The 23219-nt window shown below is 39.8% G+C and overlaps 1 protein-coding gene across 1 annotated transcript in view; it reads left to right on the top strand.

Annotated features, from left to right (window-relative positions):
- faf2 (Fas associated factor family member 2) overlaps positions 1–23219 on the top strand; it is a 48048-nt gene that overhangs the window by 5914 nt on the left and 18915 nt on the right. Inside the window, exons 2-10 of the mRNA XM_063053456.1 lie at positions 1716–1805; positions 5266–5334; positions 5608–5742; positions 6275–6351; positions 6702–6840; positions 8707–8792; positions 9741–9832; positions 18904–19081; positions 22266–22437. Coding sequence (XP_062909526.1) covers positions 1737–1805; positions 5266–5334; positions 5608–5742; positions 6275–6351; positions 6702–6840; positions 8707–8792; positions 9741–9832; positions 18904–19081; positions 22266–22437 — 1017 coding nt within the window. The 5' untranslated portion in view covers positions 1716–1736. The remainder of the gene's footprint in view (positions 1–1715; positions 1806–5265; positions 5335–5607; positions 5743–6274; positions 6352–6701; positions 6841–8706; positions 8793–9740; positions 9833–18903; positions 19082–22265; positions 22438–23219) is intronic.

Raw genomic sequence — 23219 nt, 5'->3', positions numbered from 1 at the left:
TCATTATAAATGAAATATAAGCTTGAAACTTTATCATGTCAGAAACTGTACGCCAACCCTCTAGAATACGCTGTGTTGTGGTGCACTACAATATGGAGAGTAAGCTAGACCCAGAACGAACAAGCAAGTGTCTGTGGACTGCCACCTTGTTTATGGCCCAAAAGCACAACCAGACTGTTGACTTACCTACCTTAGTTCAATACTCTGCAGCAGCTGATCACAGGGTTATGATTGGAGAACTGAAAAGCAATGACATAGTGAGGTTCATCATTATTACTTCTAAAACATTGTTTCTTTTCTTTTCCCCATTACTGTTTCCCTGAAACTGCATATCCTTGAAGCTTTTAGTTAACATTGGGCAGTGAAGTGCACGGTGCAGATTCAAAAGTTAACAACTTGTTATAGTCCTTTTAACATTGTAAACATGTCAAGATTGTGGATGTTTTGTTTGACTTGGGATTCCATTAATTGTGCCCTTCATGTCAGGATTCGCTGTTGATCGATTTATCTGGAGTGATTTGGCTTTATGGTTTAACAGCACTGAGAGCAATAGCAATATTCTGCCCACTAAAAACCATGGAATTGATATCAAAGCAGTATCAATGCAATCAAGCAACACACATCAAAGTTGCTGGTGAACGCAGCAGGCCAAGCAGCATCTATAGGAAGAGGCGCAGTCGACGTTTCAGGCCGAGACCCTTCGTCAGGACTAACTGAAGGAAGATGCAATCAGTTTGCCAGAAAGACACACTCAAAATGCTGGAAGAACTCAGCAGGCTAGGCAGCATTTAGGAAAGGAGTACAGTCGACATTTCTGGCCGAAACCCTTCAACATCTACAGATCCTTCTCTTGTATGAGTTTGCCAGAAAGAATCTTTTCCTTTGGAATGCGTTGGTGTTGTTCTAAGACGTGCAACAATATAAGGAGTATTTTAAAAATGTTATTAGTTATTCAGTTTTTTGAAAGTTATGAACATGGCGATAAATTTGAAATCGCAAAATATGCGCATAATTCTTCCTACCGTGTTTGTTTTAATTATACAAGAAAATCAAAGAGCTGTTGATAAAGTATAATTTTAAAAAAGGACACAGAAGAGGCTGGAAACATTTAGCAGCTCCTGCCACACCAGATCCTATTTGATTCGCTGAGTGTTTCCAGCATTTCCTGTTGTTTAAATTTCTTTATTTGAATGACTCCGTTGGGTAATGCACGTCAATGATTAAACGCAATATTGTATGTGATTGGCCTCTGTGGTCCAATATTTCCGGAGGTGAGCTTTTTTTAAAAAAAAAGCAGACGAAAAGACACGTGTCTTTAGAAGTGGTCTGAGAGTTTCGGCGGGGTCCGAGTTCTAGAACCCCGGACCGGAATCGAGACGGCCGCGTTCGGGACCCGCGTTTCCGCGTGTTGCAGGCTCACTCCGCACTGCCCAGCCTCGGAAGAAGAGAATTCCCTCATCCTGCCACTCCGCCGCTAACCGAGTTGGCTGAGGTCGACATTGGGAGGGCCCGACAATTGCCGAAGAGGTTCGGCTGCCTTCGGCACTGGCGCACTGGCCGGGAACGAGCGCATTAAAATCCAAATCCTGATCCGCGCAAATGCCTGGTCTAGTTCTCGAATCATAACCCGAGGTCAGAAGTGGAATAGCCTTGAGCTGTAGTTTTTTGGGTTTTATGAATGTGACTTTACCCGAAGATCATCTACTTCCGCACAGGCCTGAAACGCAAAGTCCAAGATGGCGGCGCCTGGGAATGAAGAGGAGGAACTAACGCAAGAACAGACAGAGAAACTGTTGCAGTTTCAGGTGAATATCTTAATGTAAAGCAATACCACTGAAAGTGACACTGGTTACTTTTCCAGACCACTTTTTAATTCATTTTTAAGATTCATTTAATCATACTGAAACGCTGAAGTCTCTGCACCTGTGGCATTTTCCCTACTCATAAAATTTTATGGTAAAGCCCGATCTGACACAAATTATTACACCCTTGCCTCGGTTTATCAGTGACAATATTATTTAACGTATTTTCCACAGTAGAAATGCTAACGGTTGAAAAAGTAGAATTGATTTAATTCACCTAAGTACAAGATAAACATTACCTGGCAACAAATGTTAACGGTAACCAATTTAACTTTAATTTTGCAGATAGTGCATACTTAAACTCCATAATTTTGACTTAATGAAATCTACTAAAGAGTCCTCGTAGAGCTGGAATATAATAAACCCACAGAACAGTGTTTACACTTTTATTAAAACTTTAACTTAAAATTCTATACAGAAACTTATTCAAAAGCATTAATTTGATTTCACCATTTAAATGCTTTTTCTATATTTTATATCCGGTTTTTGGATTAAATGAAATTGGGAGTCTTGTGGACTTACCACAGGAGTACCACAGGTGATTGAAGAGTGGCAGATGTTATTCCATTGTTCAAGAAATGGAGTAGGGATAACCCTGGGGATTATAGTCCAGTGAGTCTTGCTTCAGCGATAGACAAATTATTGGAGAGTATTTTTAGAGACGGAATTCATGAGTATTTGGTGAAGCAATAGTCTTGATTAGGGTTATTCAGTGTAGCTTTGTGAGGGTCAGGTTATGGCTGAGGTGCCTGATTGAATTATTTGAGGATGTGACAAAGCACATTGAAGACAGAGCAGTGGATGTGGTGTATATGAATTTTAGTAGGATGTTTGATAAGATTCCCCCAATAAATAAACTTATTCACAAAGTCAGGAGGTATGGAATCCAAGGAAACTTGGCTGTGTGAATATAGAATTGCTTTCCCCATAGACCTATAACTCCAGGTGGTGGTAATAGATGGAGAATATTCTGCCTGGATATCAGGGAACTGTTCTGGGACCCCTTCTCTTTGTGCTTTTCATAAATGGCATGGATGAGGAAGTGGAAGGGAAGGTTACAGAAAACGCAAAGGTTATGGAGTTATAGATAGTGCGGAGGATTATTGTAGGTTGCAATGGGATAGTGACAGGATATAGGGCTGGGAAGAAGGAGTTCAAGCTGGAAAAGTGTGAAGTGATTCATTTTGGAACTTTGAATTTGAAGGCAGAATACAGTGTAAATGGCAGGATCTTTAGCAGTGTGGTGGAATAGAGGGATCTTGGGGTACTTGGCCATACCACCCTCAAAGCTGTCGAGCGAGTTGATAGGGTTTTTAAGAAGTTTATGGTGTATAGGTGTTCAAGAACTGTGAGGTAATGTTACAGCTCTATAAAACCCTGATTAGAATACACTTAGAATCTCACTTTCTGTTATGGTCACCTCATGGAAAGGATGTGAAAACTTTAGAGAGATTTGCCAGAATGGTGCATGGACTAAGGACATGTCTTTTGAAGATAGGTTGAGTGAGCTAAGGCTTCTTTCTTTTGGAGGGAAGGAGAATGAAAGGTTGATAGACGTGTAAAAGATGATTAGAGGCATAGGTTGAATGGATAGCCAGAGACGTTTTCCCAAGTTGCAAATGGCTAATACAACGGGGCATAATTTTAAAATGATTGGAGGAAAGTATAGGGGGTTTCAGAGGCAAGTTCTTTACACACAAAGTGTTGGGTCTGTGGAATATCCTGCTGGGGTGCTGGTAGAGGCAGATAAATGAGCATTTAGGAAACTCTATTAGATAGGCATAGATTATAGAAAAATGGAGGGTTCAATAGGAGGGAAGATTTAGATTGATCTTAAAGTAAGTTAAAATGTCAGCACAGCATTGTGGGCTGAAGGGCCTATACTGTGCTGTACTGTTCTATGTTCTGTGTCCATATTAAAATGTGGTTAAATCCTGAAATTGTTTAAATAAATAGTTATAATTTTATTCTGAGGAAATGCCCTGAAATCAAAATACTAAATGGAAGAGCACAATGGCAGGTTTTAATTAGTTGGAAAAAGAACAAACTGCAGAAAACAAGGCCTCAATCACTTTGCATCCAAAACTCAAATAGTTTAAATCTAGTATGAAATATCTCACTTGATCTTTTGTACTTTTAGATTGCCAATGTAATTGAAACTAATGCAAAAGTAGGTAAAATTGAATGCACTTGTGGTTTTCTCAGTCATTATCAGGTGGTGGAATTGAACGTTGTCGAGGCAGGGCAGTTTCCTGTATTCCTTATAAGGAAAGCAAGAAAATAAAAAGACCATTTTGACATTATATACATGTTCATGTACCTAAGCTACTGATAGCTTGAAGTTTAAACTTTAATTACAGCTTTAAACTTGTTTGTGTCATATTAACTTGTTTATATGGGACACATCAATAGCAGCATTTGCAATTTAAGATGCGAAGAAAAAGTCAAGACAAGGGTTTTGGCAGTGGATGAATTGATACATGGTTACATTTCAATGCTAAGCAGATGTGGTGATAACTTTGGTCTTGGAGTTGTTGTATGGTTGGATGTTCATCTTGGGGAGAGGATTACCTGAGTTGCAAATGGTCTTGCCCTGTTTTAGACAATTACTAAGAGGAATAGTAAAAGCCAGAAAGTGTAGTTCTTAGTAAAGGTAATGCTTTTGGTTTTATAATATTGGTGGAAATTTTTACTTGTATAAAATGTATATTGTATAAGCAGCGATACAAAATAGAGACAAATAAATTAATGCTATTAAATACTGAAATGAAGCAGAAGAATCAAAACTCTGTATTTTTAAGCATTGTGTGCCAGTTCCAGAGCTCCTTGTACCACAACAGAAGATAAGGGTTTTGGCAGTGGATGAATTGATACATGGTCATATTTCAATGCTAAGTAGATAAAGTGGCGATAACTTTGGTCTTGGAGTTGTTGTATGGTTGGAAGTTAATCTTAGGGAGAGGAATACCTGAGTTGCAAATGGTCTTGCCCTGTTTCAGACAATTACTAATGAGAGGAATAGTAAAAGTCAGAAAGTATAGTTTTGAGTAAAGGTAATGCCTTTGGTTTTATAATATTGGTGGAATTTTATACTTGTATAAAATGTATATTGTATAAGCAGCGATACAAAATAGAGACTAAATTAATGCTATTAAATACTGAAATGATGCAGAAGAATCAAAACTCTGTATTTTTGAGCATTGTGTACCAGTTTCAGAGCTCTTCGTACCACGACAGAAGATAACTTTTAATTAAAAATGCTAAAGTTAGAGGAAACTTGCCTAATAGAACTCATAAATAAGTTATCATTCAACATCTTTAACAATCAGAGCATTAAAGTTATTGTTTAAAAGATGAAAATGTGACTGATTTTTAAAATAATTTTTGTTGCATTTCACTGCAGGACTTGACTGGTATCGACTCAATGGACCAATGTCGACGCACGCTGGAACAGCACCATTGGAATATTGAGGTAAAGAAAGCAAATTTTCTAATATGCATGTAAAATATTATCGTTGGTTATGGTATGGCCATTTCCTGTTCGTTTAAAATTACGTATAATTTAAAAATTCTTTGTTATGCATGTTAATATTGTTGCATTGCCATAAAGTGTATGGTGCTTTTAATATAACCCATATACTTCGATGGTTGGATGAATTTGTTCATTTTAATAGAGGTTTTTAATAAGGATTGGGTTTATTCTTGATTCAGTTTTGTTTCTTAAACACCTCCATGTATTTTCTAGGCAGCTGTTCAAGATAGGTTAAATGAACAAGAAGGAGTTCCCAGCGTCTTCAACCCACCTTCATCTCGACCACTTCAAGTCCACACAGCTGACCACCGGGTCTATAGTTATGTAGTTTCAAGGCCACAGCCCAGGGTAACTACATTTTAGAGTTATTTATTTTGTAAAATTCATTAGAGTTCAATTGAAATTGTACTTTATTATTGTATTTTGAATTGTTTATACTGTAACTAAATTTGGTGTATTTTTCATAGTGCACTCATTTTTTAAATTTTGTGTTCATAAAATGGTCCCCTATTTTTCATAGTCCCATCTTGTGACCAGGTCACACTTTCTTTCTATGTATTAATTTTCCTGAAAAAGCCTGACAGGATGACATTTGCTATTAGAAATGAACTAAATTGGAAAGTAATTGATATTAAAGGAATTTCTTAGATCAGTCCTTACTTGAATTGCATAAGCTTTCTACCTTGCATTGTAGCTTTGTTTCCTTTCTGGGTTGGCAGATAGTATGGTGAAGCAGTATATCACCTTGTGTGCTAGGTTAGACTGAAATTCAAGTTTTTATTTAAGATTACGACAAATTTGATGACATATGCTGGTGATATTAAACTGGATTCTGAGTTTCCCCTTTATGGGTATTAATGATGCCTGTTCAATTTTTCAGGGCCTCTTAGGATGGAGTTATTACTTGATAATGCTTCCATTCCGATTCACCTATTACACGCTACTGGACATTTTTAGGTGAGATTCTCTGATGGTTTGTTTAATATATATTTATTAAAAATCTAGCTTGAGTTGAATGCTAGCATAGTGGTTAGCACAACTCTATTACAGCTCGGGTCATCAGAGTTGGAGTTTTAGTTCCGTCGCTGTCTATAACGTGTTAGTATGTTCTCCATAGTATGTGACCCATGTGGGTGTCCTCCAGGTGCTCTGGTTTCCTCCCATGGTTGAAGTGTGTACTGGTTAGTAGGTTAATTGGACATTGTAAGTTGTCCTGTGATTAGGGATAAATAGGAGGATTGTAGGGTGGCATGGCTCATTGGGCTGGTAGGGCCTGTAAATTAGTAAACAAACTCTGTTTTGCATAGGTTTGCAATACGATTTATTCGGCCAGATCCTCGGAGCCGCGTAACTGACCCTGTTGGAGATGTAGTTTCATTCATTCAGAATTTTGAGGAACAATATGGGAGGATTCATCCAGTCTTCTATCAAGGAACATACAGTCAGGTTTGTATAAGTGTACTTTTTTAAAATTTTATTTGAAGTTTGCTGTTGAGAGTGTTCTGCAGTTGTAATGATTTGAAGTTCTACTTCCACCCACTTTTGGTTCTGCAGATATTGTCTACAATCCTCAAGAATTGTAATGGTAAACTATTTTTGAAGCCACCACTGTTAATATTTGTGGATGACTATTAACTTTAGGAAAGTACAGCCTGACCACTTCTCACTGCACATAAACAGCTCCTCCGTGGAGAGAGTTAAGAGTACCAAGTTTCTGGCAGTTCACATATCAGACAGTCTCCTCTGGTCCCTGAACTCCACTTTTTTGGTCAAGAAAGCATGGCAGCAACTCAACTTCTTGGAAAAGATTGAGGCAAGTGAGGCTGTCTTCTCCCCACCCCCCCCACCCCCAAAACTTTAACCATATTTTACAGGAGCACAAACAAAAGTGTCCTGACCAGCTGCATCATCGTCTGGTCTGGGAATTGCAAGGCATCTGACCACGAGTCCCTGAAGTGGATTGTGAGAACTTTTGAGAGGATCATCGGGGCCTCTCTTCCACCCATTAGGTATTTGTCTAGCACGTTGCATATGCAGGGCCCTTCACATTGCCAATGATCCCTCCCATCCATCCAACAATCTCTTTGACACCCTATTATTAGGCAGGAGGTACTGTAGCATTTGGAGAGCTGTTATGATGGAAACAACTTCTTTCCCCAGGCCAAATAACTTCCAAACTCCCTGCCACCACCTAGGTCTTTTCATGTATGAAGCACCAGTAGTGTTATATTGTTTACTTTTTAACTTCTGTCATAAATGTAAATTTTTTGTAAATTTATTTGTAGTAATTTTACTTTGTGTTGTGTCTCTGAATTGTATGAACTGTGCTGTGCTATGTTGGTCTAGAGGAATGTTGTTTTGTTTGGCAGTATACATGTGTGTGATTGAATGACAATAAACTGCACATAAACTTGAATATTAGTGCTATTCCATACAAGAAACCAGTCCATGTGTGTCATATTAATGAAGATCAGTATTCTTCTATTAAATATATAATATACTGCAGCTTATGCACTGTACATCACAAACTCTCATGCTGTTGGAACACTGGAATAGTGAGACTTACATATTGATTGAGCATCTGTATGTAAGTAAGCAAAAAAGGACATATAGTTTCTTTACAACAAAACTGCAGAAAATTTACAGGAATGTGGTTCGATGTGGATTTGTCATCTCCCTTTCAGGTCAACATTTTTATGAAGCATGATTTGTGAATTTGTTCCTTGCACAACATTGTGAACTGTATGCTACATGACCTAGTCTTTTGCAGATTAATAGAAAATGATAAAAATGTGAATTTCTTTTAAATTTAATTAAATTTGCTGAGACTCTGATGTTGGTCCAAAAGGAACAATACTTTACATTTTACCTACCTAATACGTACTTATTAAAAAAATTTTTTAAAAAATGGAATATGTCTATGGCCAAAGAACAGAAGAGCATATTTGCATAGTAATTAATCATAGAAACATGGCCAGTTTTTTCAGTGAAGCTAATTATGTGTCCCTGTCATGCCAGATTGATCTGAATTTTTCTACCTATATAGGAAACAACTCAGTTCTATTTGTTATAAGCTGAATTGCAGGAGGAATAGTGGCATTTATTTTATTGCTACAAGCTACTAAGTGTACTGATTGGACTTTCTAGGTTACTCAAGCATTTTCTGTAAAATGTAGTTCGAAAATTTAAGTGTTCGCCATTTTCCTTTATCAAAATTGTTTAGTCAGTTTTACTGTTTGCATATTCAGATTGGAAGATTATTGTACAATTTAGCTCTCATTATTTCTGGTTTATTATTTGTACTGAATCCAGGCACTGAATGATGCCAAACGGGAGCTTCGTTATTTATTAGTTTATCTTCATGGAGATGACCATCAGGATACAGATGAGTTCTGTCGGTGAGTGCAGTGTGTTGTACCTAAACTCTGGTTTGTTATTTCATCAAAACCCAAGCTTGATCGTTTTTGTATGTGTTTAGTCTCTTCAATAATACTACAACTACCTTTATGGGCATTGTTTACATGTTTCTGGCTGCTCTACTGATTTACTGTCAGCTGGGTATGAAATATTATTTTCTTTAATGTTTTTAAAACGTATGCAGCTGCTGATGGCCTGATGCTTTAATAGATCAAGTTACCAAGTCTTGGAGAGCCCATTTCTGATTTTGACCCGTTTGGTGCTGATGTTTGCCTTAACAACGATGTGCATGTAGATTAAGGATGACAAACTAATTGGCTGTATCAGTTTTTGACTAGTTAATTGACTTTTTGTTAATTAAAGTAGATAGTTAAATGAGCATGTCCCAGAGACCATGGAAAGTATCATTCCGTATTTGTTACTGTGTAAATGGTGATAGCTCTGGGTGAAAATGTGGAGGTTCAGCAGGTTCATTGGGGCAAGGATTCATTTTGGTCCCTATGGGAATAGCATAATAATTATAATCTTGGACAACTTTAGAGGAAGGTTTCAATATATAACTATTGAAATTCTGATTTGATTAGGTTCTGATTTTGTACTGTGTAAATTGACTCCGTGAAAAACAACTTTTATTTTCCATTTTGTAATTTTCAATAATTTTTTTAAAATATAGTTGAGCAGTGATCAGGATGCCGCCAGTAAGAATGAAAGTGGCCGTTCTTTATGTGCATGTCTAGATAGACCTTTAGAAGGATACTTGACTGTAGGGGTATCACATCAGCTTACTAACGGCCACATAAAGATACTGTCCTATTATGAAGTTTCTCCACTACATATTGGTAGTGGTGTGGGGAGGGTGTGTGATTGAAGGTGACTGTCCTGAGAATTCTGTCTTTGGATAACTAAATGTCAATTTGTTTCTACCTCAGTAATACAATGTGCTCTCCAGAGGTAGTAAACTTCATCAACACTAGGATGCTTTTCTGGGCCTGTTCCACCAGTAAGCCAGAAGGCTATAGGGGTAAGTGTTTTTAGCTTTACGGAAATACTCTGCTTATATACTAAAGAAATTTACTTTTTTAATTCAGTGTTACTTATTTGCACTGAATCTAAAATTATGCCTTAAATCAATGGTAGTGCTAAATTTATTATAGAGTACTACAGCACAGAAACAGGCCTCTTCTCTCATCTGGTGTATGTCATGTTTTTCAGCCTAGTCCCGTTGACCTGCACCTGGACTATAGTCCTCAATATCCCTTCCATCCATGTACTTATCCAAAGTTCTCTAAAATGTTGCAGTCGAACCCACATTCACCACTTCTGGCAGCTTTTTCCATACTTGCACTATCCTCTGCATGAACAAGTTCCCCTTAAATATTTCACCATTGGCCTTTGACTTCTCGTTCTAGTCTCACCCAACCTCAATGGAAAAAAACCTGCTTGCATTAGCCCTATCTATACAGTTCATAATTTTGTGTATCCTGATCAAATCTCTCTTCATTCTCCTACAATGCAGGGAGTAAAATCCTAACTAATTCATCCTTTCTCTATACCTCGGGTCCTGGCAACATCCTTGTAAATTTTTTCTGTACCCTTTCAAAGTTATTGATATCTTTCCTCTAGGTAAGTGACCAGGACAGCACAGAATACTCCAGATTGGGCCTCATAAATGTCTTATGTAAATTCAACATAACATCCCAACTCCTATACTCAGTATGTTTATTGTATGAAGGCCAGTGTGCCAAGAACTGTTTATGACCCTGTCTACCTGGGATGCTACTTTCAAGGAATTTTTGATCTGTATTCCCAGATCCCTCTGTTCTACCACACCTCTCAGTAACCTACCATTCACTATGTAAGTCTACCCTGGTTTGTCCCCTGAAGTGCAACACCTCACGGTTGTCTGCATTAAATTCCTTCTGTCAGATATCTCTCTATAAATTTGCTCCTCTAAATCTCACTGACTATTGGGTGGTCTATAATATATAATCCATTAATGTGGTCATCCCTCTCTTATTCCTCAGTTCCATTATACAGCCTCAATAGTCAAGCCCTCCAGTCTGTACTATGTGAGGATAACTGTGGCATTTTCCCTGGCTTGTCATGCCCCCTCTCTTTTTAATATTTCCCTATCTATCACATCTAAAACAATGGAAATACTGAGCTACTAGTCCTGCCTTCCTACAACACTGTCTCACTAGTGGCTACAATGTCATTATTTCATGTGCTGATCCATGCTCTAAGCTCACTTACTTACAATAGTCATTGCATTGAAATATACACAACTCAAGAACATTCTCAACCTTGTGGTTCCTATCTTTGTATGTAGGCTTGACATCATATTTTCCCACAACCTCTCCACTATCTGCCCTACCACACTGGTTCCCATTTCTCTGCAACTTTAAATGATCTGTCCCTGATAACTACTACAGATGCAAAGCATAGTTGGATGATTGATTAGTCTTGTGATGGACCTGCTGCAACATGTGATTTTTTTTTGTTTGTTTTCTGAAAGCAAATCCTTCTTTGGTGTTTGTATTTGTTCTTTCTGTGTCTAGTTGTGTTATTTACAGTGATGTCTGTCACTTCTTTGCTCAAGAGTAGTGAAAGATATCTTGTTCCAGGGAGCCTTCCAGTGCTGGAGCATGACTATTGTGGCTTAATTCCCAGACTCATGCCATTGATAACTTATTTCCCTTGGGCAATTCCATTCCTTTCAGTAGCTTCCTGGAGTGTTTGAACATTATTCAGAGTGCAGTTTCTTGATTCCTTTTGGTAATATTAGTGGCCAGTTTTGAAGGTCCAATATGCCATCAGTGGCAAGGTAATAGCATTTCTTGTTGACCTTGTTGCAAGTAGAGATTCGGAGAATGTTGAGAGAAGAGCCTGACAAAGATCCAGCAGTCTGTGTGATGATAAACTTCCCTAGATTAACTCCTGCTTCTGCCATACCTCAGTTCAGAGATCCCTGATGCCTAGTGGTTGTGATAACATTGACTGGGCAACCAATCACATGAAAGAATCCTCACTGGAAAGTAAGGAGCAATTTTAATCAAGTTCTTGAGTATTATACAGGAAGTTAATTAAGATTGCAACATACTTGTCTAAATAGAAAATATAAAACCTTTTGATTTAAAATCCTATTTGGGAAATCTTGAAGGACATAGAAGAACAGAATTGAAAAAGATACTAAGATAAAAAGGTCAGAGGTCAACTTATGTTAAAGATGACCCAGACTAATTAAGGAGCCTGTGTAGGATGAATGTTGAAAGGTGTGTGGTCAGGAACTTAAGACCATAAGACAAAGGAGCAGAAGTAGGCCATTCGGCCCATCGAGTCTGCTCCACCATTTTATCATGAGCTGATCCATTCTCCTATTTAGTCCCACTCCCCCGCCTTCTCACCATAACCTTTGATGCCCTGGCTATTCAGATACCTATCAATCTCTGCCTTAAATACACCCAATGACTTGGCTTCCACTGCTGCCCATTCCAACAAATTCCATAGATTCACCACCCTCTGACTAAAAAAAATTTCTTCGCATTTCTGTTCTGAATGGGCACCCTTCAATCCTTAAGTCATGCCCCCTCGTACTAGACTCCCCCATCATGGGAAACAACTTTGCCACATCCACTCTGTCCATGCCTTTCAACATTCGAAATGTTTCTATGAAGTCTTCCCTCATTCTTTTAAACTCCAAGGAATACAGTCCAAGAGCGGACAAACGTTCCTCATATGTTAACCCTCTCATTCCTGGAATCATTCTAGTGAATCTTCTCTGTACCCTCTCCAACGTCAGCACATCCTTTCTTAAATAAGGAGACCAAAACTGCCCACAGTACTCCGAGTGAGGTTTCACCAGCGCCTTATAGAGCCTCAACATCACATTCCTGCTGCTATACTCTATTCCTGTAGAAATGAATGCCAACATTGCATTTGCCTTCTTCACTACTGACTCAACCTGGAGGTTAACCTTAAGGGTATCCTGTACGAGGACTCCCAAGTCCTGTTGCATCTCAGAACTTTGAATTCTTTCCCCATTTAAATAATAGTCTGCCCGTCTATTTCTTCTGCCAAAGTGCATAACCATACACTTTCCAACATTGTATTTCATTTGCCCATTCTTCCAATCTATCCAAGTCTCTCTGCAGACTCTCCGTTTTCTCAGCACTACCGGCCCCTCTACCTATCTTTGTATCGTCAGCAAACTTAGCCACAAAGCCATCTATTCCATAATCCAAATCATTGATGTACAATGTAAAAAGAAGCGGCCCCAACACTGACCCCTGTGGAACACCACTGGTAACCAACAGCCAACCAGAATAGGATCGCTTTATTCCCACTCTCTGCTTCCTGCCAATCAACCAACTCTGTATCCACGTATGTAACTTTCCCATAATTCCATGGACTCTTGTTAAGTAGCCTCATGTGTGGCACATTGTCAAAGGCCTTCTGAAAATCCAGATATACAACATCCACTGCATCTCCCTTGTCTAGCCTACTGGTAATTTCCTCAAAAAATTGTAATAGGTTTGTCAGGCAGGATTTTCCTTTAAGGAATCCATGCTGAGTTCTGCCTATCTTGTCATATGCCTCCAGGTACTCTGTAACCTCATCCTTGACAATCGACTCCCAACAACTTCCCAACCACTGATGTTAAGCTAACAAGTCTATAATTTCCTTTTTGCTTCCTTGCCCCCTTCTTAAATAGCGGAGTGACATTTGCAATCTTCCAGTCTTCCGGAACCATGCCAGAATCTATCAACTCATAAAGGATCATCGCTAATGCCTCCGCAATCTCCGCAGCTACTTCCTTCAGAACACAAGGGTGCATTCCATTTGGTCCAGGAGATTTATCTACCTTAAGACTATTCAGCTTCCTGAGTACTTTCTCTGTTGTAATTGTGACTGTGCACACTTCTCTTCCCTGCCACCCTTGAGTGTCCGGTATACTGCTGATGTCTTCCTCAGTGAAGACTGATGCAAAATACTCGTTCAGTTCCTCTGCCATCTCCTTAACTCCCATTACAATTTCTCCAGCATCATTTTCTATCGGTCCTATATCTACTCTCACCTGTCTTTTACTCTTTATATACTTGAGAAAGCTTTTAGTATCCTCTTTGATATTATTTGCTAGCTTCCTTTCATAGTTAATCTTTTCTCTCTGAATGACCTTCTTGGTTTCCTTTTGTAAGGTTTTAAAAACTTCCCAATCCTCTGACTTCCCACTAATTTTTGCTTCCCTGTATACCGTTTCTTTTGCTTTAACTTTGGCTTTGACTTCTCTTGTCAACCAAGGTTGCATCCTTTTTCCACTCAAAAATTTCTTCTTCTTTGGAATATACGTGTCTTGCACCTTCCTCACTTCTCGCATAAACTCCAGCCACTGCTGCTCTGCTGTCTTTCCCGCCAGTGTCCCTTTCCAGTCAACTTTGGCCAGTTCCTCTCTCATGCCACTGTAATTTCCTTTACTCCACTGAAATACCAACACATCAGATTTCGGCTTCTCCTTTTCAAATTTCACAGCAAACTGAATCATATTATGATCACTGCCTCCTAAGGGTTCCTTCACCTCAATCTCTCTAATCACCTCTGGTTCATTACACAATACCCAGTCCAGTATAGCCGATCTCCTAGTGGGCTCAACAACAAGCTGTTCTAAAAAGCCATCTTGCAGACATTCTACAAATTCTCTCTCTTGAGATCCAGTGCTGACCTGATTTTCCCAATCTATTCGCATATTAAAATCCCCCACAATTATCATAATACTGCCCTTCTGACAAGCCTTTTCTATTTCCAGTTGTAATTTGTAGTCCACATCCCTGCAGCTGTTTGGAGGCCTATAAATAACTGCCATCAGGGTCCTTTCACCCCTGCTATTTCCTAGCTCAACCCATAAAGATTCTGCACCTTCCGATCCTATATCACCTCTTTCTAATGATTTAATATCATTTCTTACCAATAAAGCCACACCTCCCCCTTTGCCTACCTTCCTATCCTTCCGATACATTGTGTATCCTTGGACGTTCAGCTCCCAGAGACATGCATCCTTTAGCCAGGTCTCAGTGATGGCCACAATATCATACCTGCCAATCTGTAGCTGTACAACAGGATCATCCACTTTATTCCTTATGCTGCGTGCATTTAAGTACAACACCTTAAGACCAGTATTTGATACTTTTCGCTTTGATTTCACTGCAACTTTATTGCATTGCAACTCATCCCAATGGCTACAAATTTGCCCCGTCACCTGTCTGTCTTTCCTGACATCTTCACTGCTCACTATCTTAGATTTATTTCTGTTTTCCCCTTCCTCCGCTCTATCATTCGGGTTCCCATCCCCCTGCCAAATTAGTTTAAACCCTCCCTAACAGCTCTATTAAACTTATGCCAGGATATTGGTCCCCTTCGGGTTCAGGTGTAACCTGTCCTTTTTGAACAGGTCATACTTCCCCCAGAAGAGATCCCAATTATCCAAGAATCTGAAGCCCTGCCCACTACACTAGTCTCTCAGCCACGCATTCATCTGCTTGATCCGACTATTCTTGCCTTCGCTAGCACGTGGCACAGGTAGCAATCCTGAGACTACTACCCTGGAGGTCCTGCTTCTCAGCTTCCTTCCTAACTCCTGGAAATCTCTCTTCAGGACCTCCTCCTTTGTCCTATCTATGTCATTGGTACCACATGTACCAAGACAACTGGCTGCTTACCCTCCCCCTTTAGAATATTCAGGACCCGATCTGAGACATCCCGTACCCTGGCACCTGGGAGGCAACACACCATGCGGGTATCTCTGTCAGGCTCACAGAATCTCCTGTCTGTTCCCCTGACTACGGAATCCCCTATGACTACTGCATTTCTCTTCTCCCTCCTTCTCTCCTGCACAACAGCGCCAGGCTCAGTGCCAGAGACCCGGTCACCGTGGGCGTTCCCTATCAGGTCATCTCCCTCAACAGCATCCAGAACAAGATATTTGTTGCTGAGGGGGACAGCCACAGGTGTGCTCTCCACTATTCGGGCATTTTCCTTCCCTCTCTTGACAGTGACCCAGTTTTCTGACCCCTGTAGCCTAGGAATGACTACCTCCCTGTAGCTCATGTCTATCACCTCTTCACTTTCCCTGATAAGCAGTAGGTCATCAAGCTGCAGCTCCAGATCCCTAACACGGTCTCTGAGGAGCTGCATCTCAGTGCACTTGGCACAGATGTGACCATCAGGGAGGCTGGAGGTCTCCCAGGATTCCCACATCTGACACCCTGAACAAAGCACTAACCCTGCAGGCATGCTATCTAATTCTACAAGATTGAAACAGGAAAAATAAGTCTACTCACCCACTTACCTCGCCAAACAGACGAACTTTTTAAACCGTTAGCTGTGAGAGCCCTGCTGTTCCTGTCTGTCTGGGCCGATTCGCGAAGTGGGGGGGGGAGAAAAGAAAGAGTTGGCGCTTCGCTCTTGCCTCTTCCCGTTTGAAGCCAAAGCCCCACACTCTGCTCCCACTCACTCTGCTGCCTGCTGTATAGGGTGGTCTCCTTTTTAAACTCTCCGCGCGGTCCTGTTGATGTCACACGCCTGTGCAGTCTCGCCCTTCTTGCACTCGAAGAAGTTTTTAAAAAATTGCCCTCCTTCAGAATTCAGCTCCCATGACGCTCTGTAGTCCCGATCCAAAAGAGAGTTAAAAGAAACTTAGTTAGATTATGAGAACACTCAATCCTCTTTTATTGTTATTTAGAAATGCATACATGCATTAGGAAATGATACAATGTGACATGAAAGATGGAAAAGTCGGTGCAAGGTGACGTGCCTTAGCAGAGGGTGCAGGGAATGGTATAGAACTTCTAAAAAAAAGATTCTGAAAGAGACCTTGATTACAATACTGTTGTATCAGTCAACAAGTACATCAGTGGAGAAAACTGAAAGATGTGGTAGTTTTAACTTGTATTGCCTATTAAAGCTTAAATAGTCATTACTAAATGTCATTAAAATGTGAGAGGGTGTGACAATTGGAAGTGTATCCAGTGTCAATAAATAATTTTTTATTTACATAAAGGAAATGAGACTACACTTGGAGAATGAATTTCAGTGCGCAAGTGTGGGACAGTGCATTTCTAGAAAGTAAGTGGAGGCCAGATGGAAGAAGGACAGGAAATGAATACAGATTCTCAGGACAGTGCAGGTTCATAAGGTCATTAAGAAAAATAAGGGTTCATTTCTTGAGGGTTCGAATTTAAAAGCAGGGAAGTCATGTTAGACACTAATTAGATTTTAACAAAGGGGCTGGGAGTACTGTGAAGAGTTCTAGTTAGTGTACTATAAAAAAGTAGTGGGTCCACAGGAGAAGGTTTAAAAAATTACTGGAGTGATGGTTAGAACTACCTGGGGAGTGAGGAGTTGTGGGGTGGGAGTTGAGAGTTGAAAAGAGTGGTGCTCCTTTCTCGGGGAAAGAATAAGAGTTACTTGATGGGGTTTTTTGATGTGGAATGGTTAATTGGCCACTGTAAACTGACTAGTTTACAGGAGAGCAGTGGGGAATCGAATGAAATTTGCTAAATGTGTATTCACTTGTGAAGGAAATCATTCAGGTTAATGTCTATCAATATAACTTAACTGCAGATGCTGAAAAACAGAACATGATGGATAGGTTAAACAGCAGCTGTGGAGAAAAAAAATCAGGTTAACATTTCATCAGGGCCATGCTGGGAGTGGCAATGAAAAGGAATAGATGAAGTGAATGGCTTAAGGGTGTTTAACGAAAGAGAAGTATAAGTGAAGGTTAGGTGAAGTATGGGGGTGATGGGGGGGAGTCTTCCATGAGCTCCTAATGGCAGCATAGACCTGTAGATGTGAGTTTGATGAAACAACTATGTTGACCACTTGAAAGCCAGCTACAGGTTCTTTGAAATAAAAACTTAAAATCGTAATTTAATCAAAGATGCCTTTGGATCTTGTGCAGCTTTTATTGGATTCTTGTGCAGCTTTTGCCTAGATGAAAAACATTCAAATGGTTTGGTGTCCCATTTTAGGAGATGCTTCTTTGTATTGTCGGAAGCACAAAATCGGCTGGTCTGTGACTCTGTATGCGAGGCCGAAGTGTAAATATATGAATGGTGACTGTGTGGCTAAGCACAGCTCCGATGCCATATTCAAGTTTGCTGACGACGTCACTGTCATTGGCCAAATCAAATGTCGTGATGAATCAGCATATAGGAGGGAGATTGGAAAATTTGACTGAGTGATACCACAGCAACAACCTTTCAATGTCAGCAACAACAAAGAACTGTTTATTGACTACAGGAGGAGCAATTATATATTCCTCAGTGATATTTCAGAGGAACTGTCCTGGGCCCAGCAAGCGAGTGCAATTACGAACAAAGAACAGCAGCACCTCTACTTCCTTAGAAGTTTGCGAAGATTTGGCATGGCATTTAAAACTTTGAGAAATTTCTGTAGTTCTGTGGTGGAGAGTAAATTAAATGGCTGTACCACAGTTTGGTATGGAAACACCATTGCCCTTGAATGGAAATGCCTACAAAAGGTAGTGGATATGGCCCAGTCCATCATGGGTAAAGCCCTCCCCACCATTGAGTCCATCTACACGGTGTGTTGATGTGGTGAAACATCTTCCATCATCAAGGACCCCCACCACCCGGCTCATTCTCTTCTCACTGCTGCTATCAGGAAGAAGATATAGGAGCCTCAGTACTCACACCACCAGGTTCAGGAACAGTTGTTAGCCCTCAACCATTGGGCTCTTGAACCAAAGGGGATAACTTTATTTAAATACATATGCTCTGTCACTGAAATGTTTCCACAGCCTATGGGCTCATGTTCAAGGACTCATCTCATGTTCTCTAATTATTATTTATTTATTGTTATTTCTTTTTGTATTTACACTGTTGTCTTTTTCAAACTCGTGTGCCCAGTTGGTGTGGTCTTTCATTGATTCTGACATAGTTATTGAATTTATTTGAGTATGTCTGCAAGTAAATGAATCTCAGGGTTGTATTTGGTGACGTGTACTTTGATAATAAATTTACTTTGAACTTTGGGGTTTTCTTCTAAAGTGAGCTAATATGTGGTTATATATTTCAGTATCTCAGGCTTTACGGGAGAATACCTACCCTTTTCTGGCAATGATTATGCTGAAAGAGCAAAGGATGACAGTAGTCGGTCGTCTGGAAGGTCTCCTTCAGGCAGAAGACTTTGTGAATCAGCTGACATTTATTATGGATGCTAATGCTACATATTTGGTATCAGAACGACTTGATAGGTAAGATATAGAAGGAAAATACTACTTCATTAATCACAGAATGTGTGCTTTAATTTTCTAATTTCGATTTATAGTCGACGTAACCAAATCCATGATGTGGATAAATGCATGGAATAACATATCGTGGTACATAAAATAATGCGTAGATTCTTCAGAGATAGAGGGCTTGTTCAAGTATATACAGTTTATATACAGTTTTTATAAACAGTTGTAAGAAAAAGTTTGTGAACACTTTACAATTTCCTTGTTTTCTGCGTTAATTATTTATAAATTATGGTCTGATTTTCATCTGTCTCAATAATAGACAAACATGATCATCCTAAACTAACAACATGCAAACAATTGTACTTTTCACGTCTTTATGGAACACATTGCTTAACCATTCACAGTCCAGTCTGGAAAAAGTACGTGAACTCTTGTATTTAGTAACTGGTGGAACCTCCGTTAGCAGCAAATTTTCTGTAGCTGCTGATCAGACTTGCACAACAGTGTGGAGGAATTTTAGACCATTCGTCAATACAAAACTGTTTCAGTTGATCAATATTTCTGGGATACCTTGTATGTACAACCTTCTTCAGGTCATGCCACATTATCTCTATTGGGTTAAGGTCTAGACTCTGACTTGGCCATTCTAAAACATGAATTTTCTTCTTTTTAAACCATTCTGTTTGTTGATTTACTCTTGTGTTTTGGATCATTGTTTTGTTGCATCATTCAACTTCTATTAAGCTTTGGGTAACAGACTGCTACCTGACATTCTCTTGCAAAATGTCTTGATATAATTTTGATTTAATTGTTCCCTCAATGATTGCAAGCTGTCCAGGCCCAGAGGTAGCAAAGCAGCCCCAAACCATGATGCTCCTTCCATTATGCTTCACAGTTTGGATGAGGTTTTGGTGTTGATGTGCAGTGTCCTTTTTCCTCCGGATATAACGGTGTGCATTTCTGCCAAGAAGTTCAACTTTTGTCCCAGAAGCATTGTGGAACATCCAGGTGATTTTCTGCAACCTTGAGAAGTGCAGCAATGTAATTTTTTGGAGAGCAGTGGTTTCCTCTGTCTTGTTCATTGTTTTTCTTATAGTGGACACATGAACGCGGACTTTAGCAAGTTCTAGAGATTTCTGCAGGATTTTCTCACCTCCTTCAGCATTGCACATTGTGCTCTTGGTGTAATCTTTGCAGGACGTCAACTCGTAGGGAGAGTAGCAACAGCGCTAAATTTTCTCCATTTGTAGACAACTTGTCTTACTGTCGACTGATGAACATGGGTATTTAGAAATGCATTTCTAGCCTTCCCCAGCTCCATGCATCTCCACAATTCTTCTAAGGTCCTCTGAAAGTTTTTTTTGTTGAAGGCATGGTGCACATAAACAGATCTTTTTTGAAGAGCATGTGCTGTCAGTAACCTGATTTAGTGTGTTTTTTTTAGGCCAGAGCGCCCCTACAACTCTCACCTCCAATTTCATCTCACTGATCGGAACAGCTGACTCCAAATAGCTTTTGTAGCAGGTTCACAGACTTTTTTGAATCTAGATTATGATTGTTTAAATGGGGTACTCAGTAATGACGAGAAAAAGTACAATTGTTTGTGTTATTAGTTTAGACAGATTGTGTTTGTCTATTATTGTGACTTGGATGAAGAATCAGACCATATTTTATGAGTAATTAATGCCGAAAACCAGGTAATTACAAACAACTTCTTGCAGCTGTACTAGTACTTGTTTGTAGTCAATAAAGTTAGTACTAGGATTGAAAGTTTTGGCATTGAGCACTTCTGGGTTGGATACAGCACAGCTTCATTGTATGTAAGTTCTACTTGGTTTCACTTGCCCTTCGTGATCCAAGTTTGAATGACCGTCATGTTAAATTGCTTTCAGAGTCTGGCAGTGAAAGAACAGTGTGGAACTCACTGCATCAAGATCTACTTTTGGGGGCAGGGCATGAATTTTAAAATAGAAACATAGAAAATAGGTGCAGGAGTAGGCCATTCGGCCCTTCGAGCCTACACCGCCATTCAGTATGATCATGGCTGATCATCCAACTCAGATCCCTGCACCAGCCTTCCCTCCGTACCCCCTGATCCCTTTAGCCACAAGGGCCATATCTAACTCCCTCTTAAATATAGCCAATGAACTGGCCTCAACTATTTCCTGTGGCAGAGAATTCCACAGATTCACCACTCTCTGTGTGAAGAAGTTTTTCCTAATCTCGGTCCTAAAAGGCTTCCCCTTTATCCTCAAACTGTGACCCCTCGTTCTGGACTTGCCCAACATCGGGAACAATCTTCCTGCATCTAGCCTGTCCAATCCCTTTAGGATTTTATACGTTTCAATCAGATCCCCCCTCAATCTTCTGAATTCCAACGAGTGTAAGCCTAGTTCATCCAGTCTTTCATCATATGAAAGTCCTGCCATCCCAGGAATCAATCTGGTGAACCTTGGTGAAAATGGTAGTTAATTTTGATTGGAAACTATTGTTTAAATAGTTTTATTAAACAACATCAAAAATGTGGTAGATGCTGGAATTCTGAAATATTAAAGTCAGAATCAGACTTACTATCGCTGATGCTTGGCATGAAACTTATTTTGCTGCAATATGGTATAAAGACAACTTTTTATAAATTACAAGCATAATGACCAAAAAAACTGTTCATGGACTGTTCAGAAATCTGATAACATCAAGGCAGAAGCTGTTTCTGAATCGTTGAATGTTAGTCTTCAGTCTCCTATATCTCCTCCCTGATTATAGTAATGAGAAGGGGCCAATACCCAGGTGGTTAGGGTCCTTAGTGATGGATGAAACTTTCTCGAGATTCCGCCTCTCGAAGAAATCCTTGATAATGGTGAGGGTTGTGTGTCTGATGGAGCCAGTTGGGTCTCCAGTCCTCTGCAGCCTCTGGTGACCTTGTGCACTGGAGCTTCCCCATACCAGGATGTGATGTTGCCAGTCCCAATGCTCTCTGCTGCCCATCTACAGAAATTTGTAAGTGTCTGGTGACAAACTGAATCTTCTCAAACTCCTAATGAAGTAGAGCCGCTAGTGTGTCGTCTTTATGATTTCATCAATGTGTTGAATTACTGGTATTTGACTTGTTGGCATGTAAACAGTGTGCAGTTAAAACTGTTGGGGCCTGTTGATAGCTGATGATGCTGATATTTTTTCTGTTCTCATAATTTTGTTTTAGAGAGGAGAGGAATCAGACGCAAGTGCTGAGACAACAGCAAGATGAAGCTTATTTGGCTTCACTTCGTGCTGATCAGGAGAAAGAAAGGAAGAGGAGGGAAGAACTAGAAAAAAGGAGAAAGGCAGAAGAGGACGTCAGGCAACAGATGCTTGCAGAAGAAAGAAGGCAGCGAGTAAGCTTGTTTTTTTTAAAAAAAAATGTACAGTGGTATTTTGTTAAAGTATGTACTTTTATTCATTTTAAGAGTCATTGTGTAATGTTGTAATTGTCTCCATGTTAATCTCTAAGCAAACACGGTGTCCTGATAGCCAGTCTGCTAATGGAATGTTTATCGGAGCTAAACAAACCATTTTTGGTTTAAATGGCTTCAGTATGTCCGGTTAAGATGCGGTTTCAATGTCAATAAGTAATCAAAAACAAATGTAGCTAGTCTTCCTGCCCTGTATCATTATCTGAAACTAAACAAGGTGTTGGAGGAATTCATCGGGTAAAGAACGCAGCAATGAGAGGCGGGGTTGGGGTGGAGGGGAAAAAGAAGCTATCAACACTTTGATCTTTTCTGCACACATGCTGCACAGCCTTCTGAACTCCAGCGGTTTGCTCTTTTTGTTCTAGATTCTCATATCTGCAATCTCTTTCCAAAATTTTATTGAATTCTGGAACAGGCTAGAGAGGCCGAATCGCTTGCATCTGTTTCTACATTGATCTGCCTTTGGTATAGTCACAGTAGACCAAAGATTACTTCAAGTCCTCAGCAACATAGCATCACATTTACACTGGATTGGTAACAGGTTCAGATTTATAGAGATACAGCACAGATACAGTCCCTTGAGCATGTCGGTCCCAACTACCAACCACCCGGTTACTCTGATCCTACATTATTTCCAGTTTTTTTTTATTCTCCCCACATTCTTGGCAACTTCCCTACAGATTTTACCACTCACGATGTACCAG

The sequence above is a fragment of the Mobula hypostoma genome, chromosome 7 (genome assembly GCF_963921235.1).
Source record: "Mobula hypostoma chromosome 7, sMobHyp1.1, whole genome shotgun sequence".
Taxonomy (NCBI): Eukaryota; Metazoa; Chordata; class Chondrichthyes; order Myliobatiformes; family Myliobatidae; genus Mobula; species Mobula hypostoma.
The sequence above is the reverse complement of the archived record's forward strand: the minus strand, read 5'-3'. Positions and strand labels throughout refer to the sequence as shown.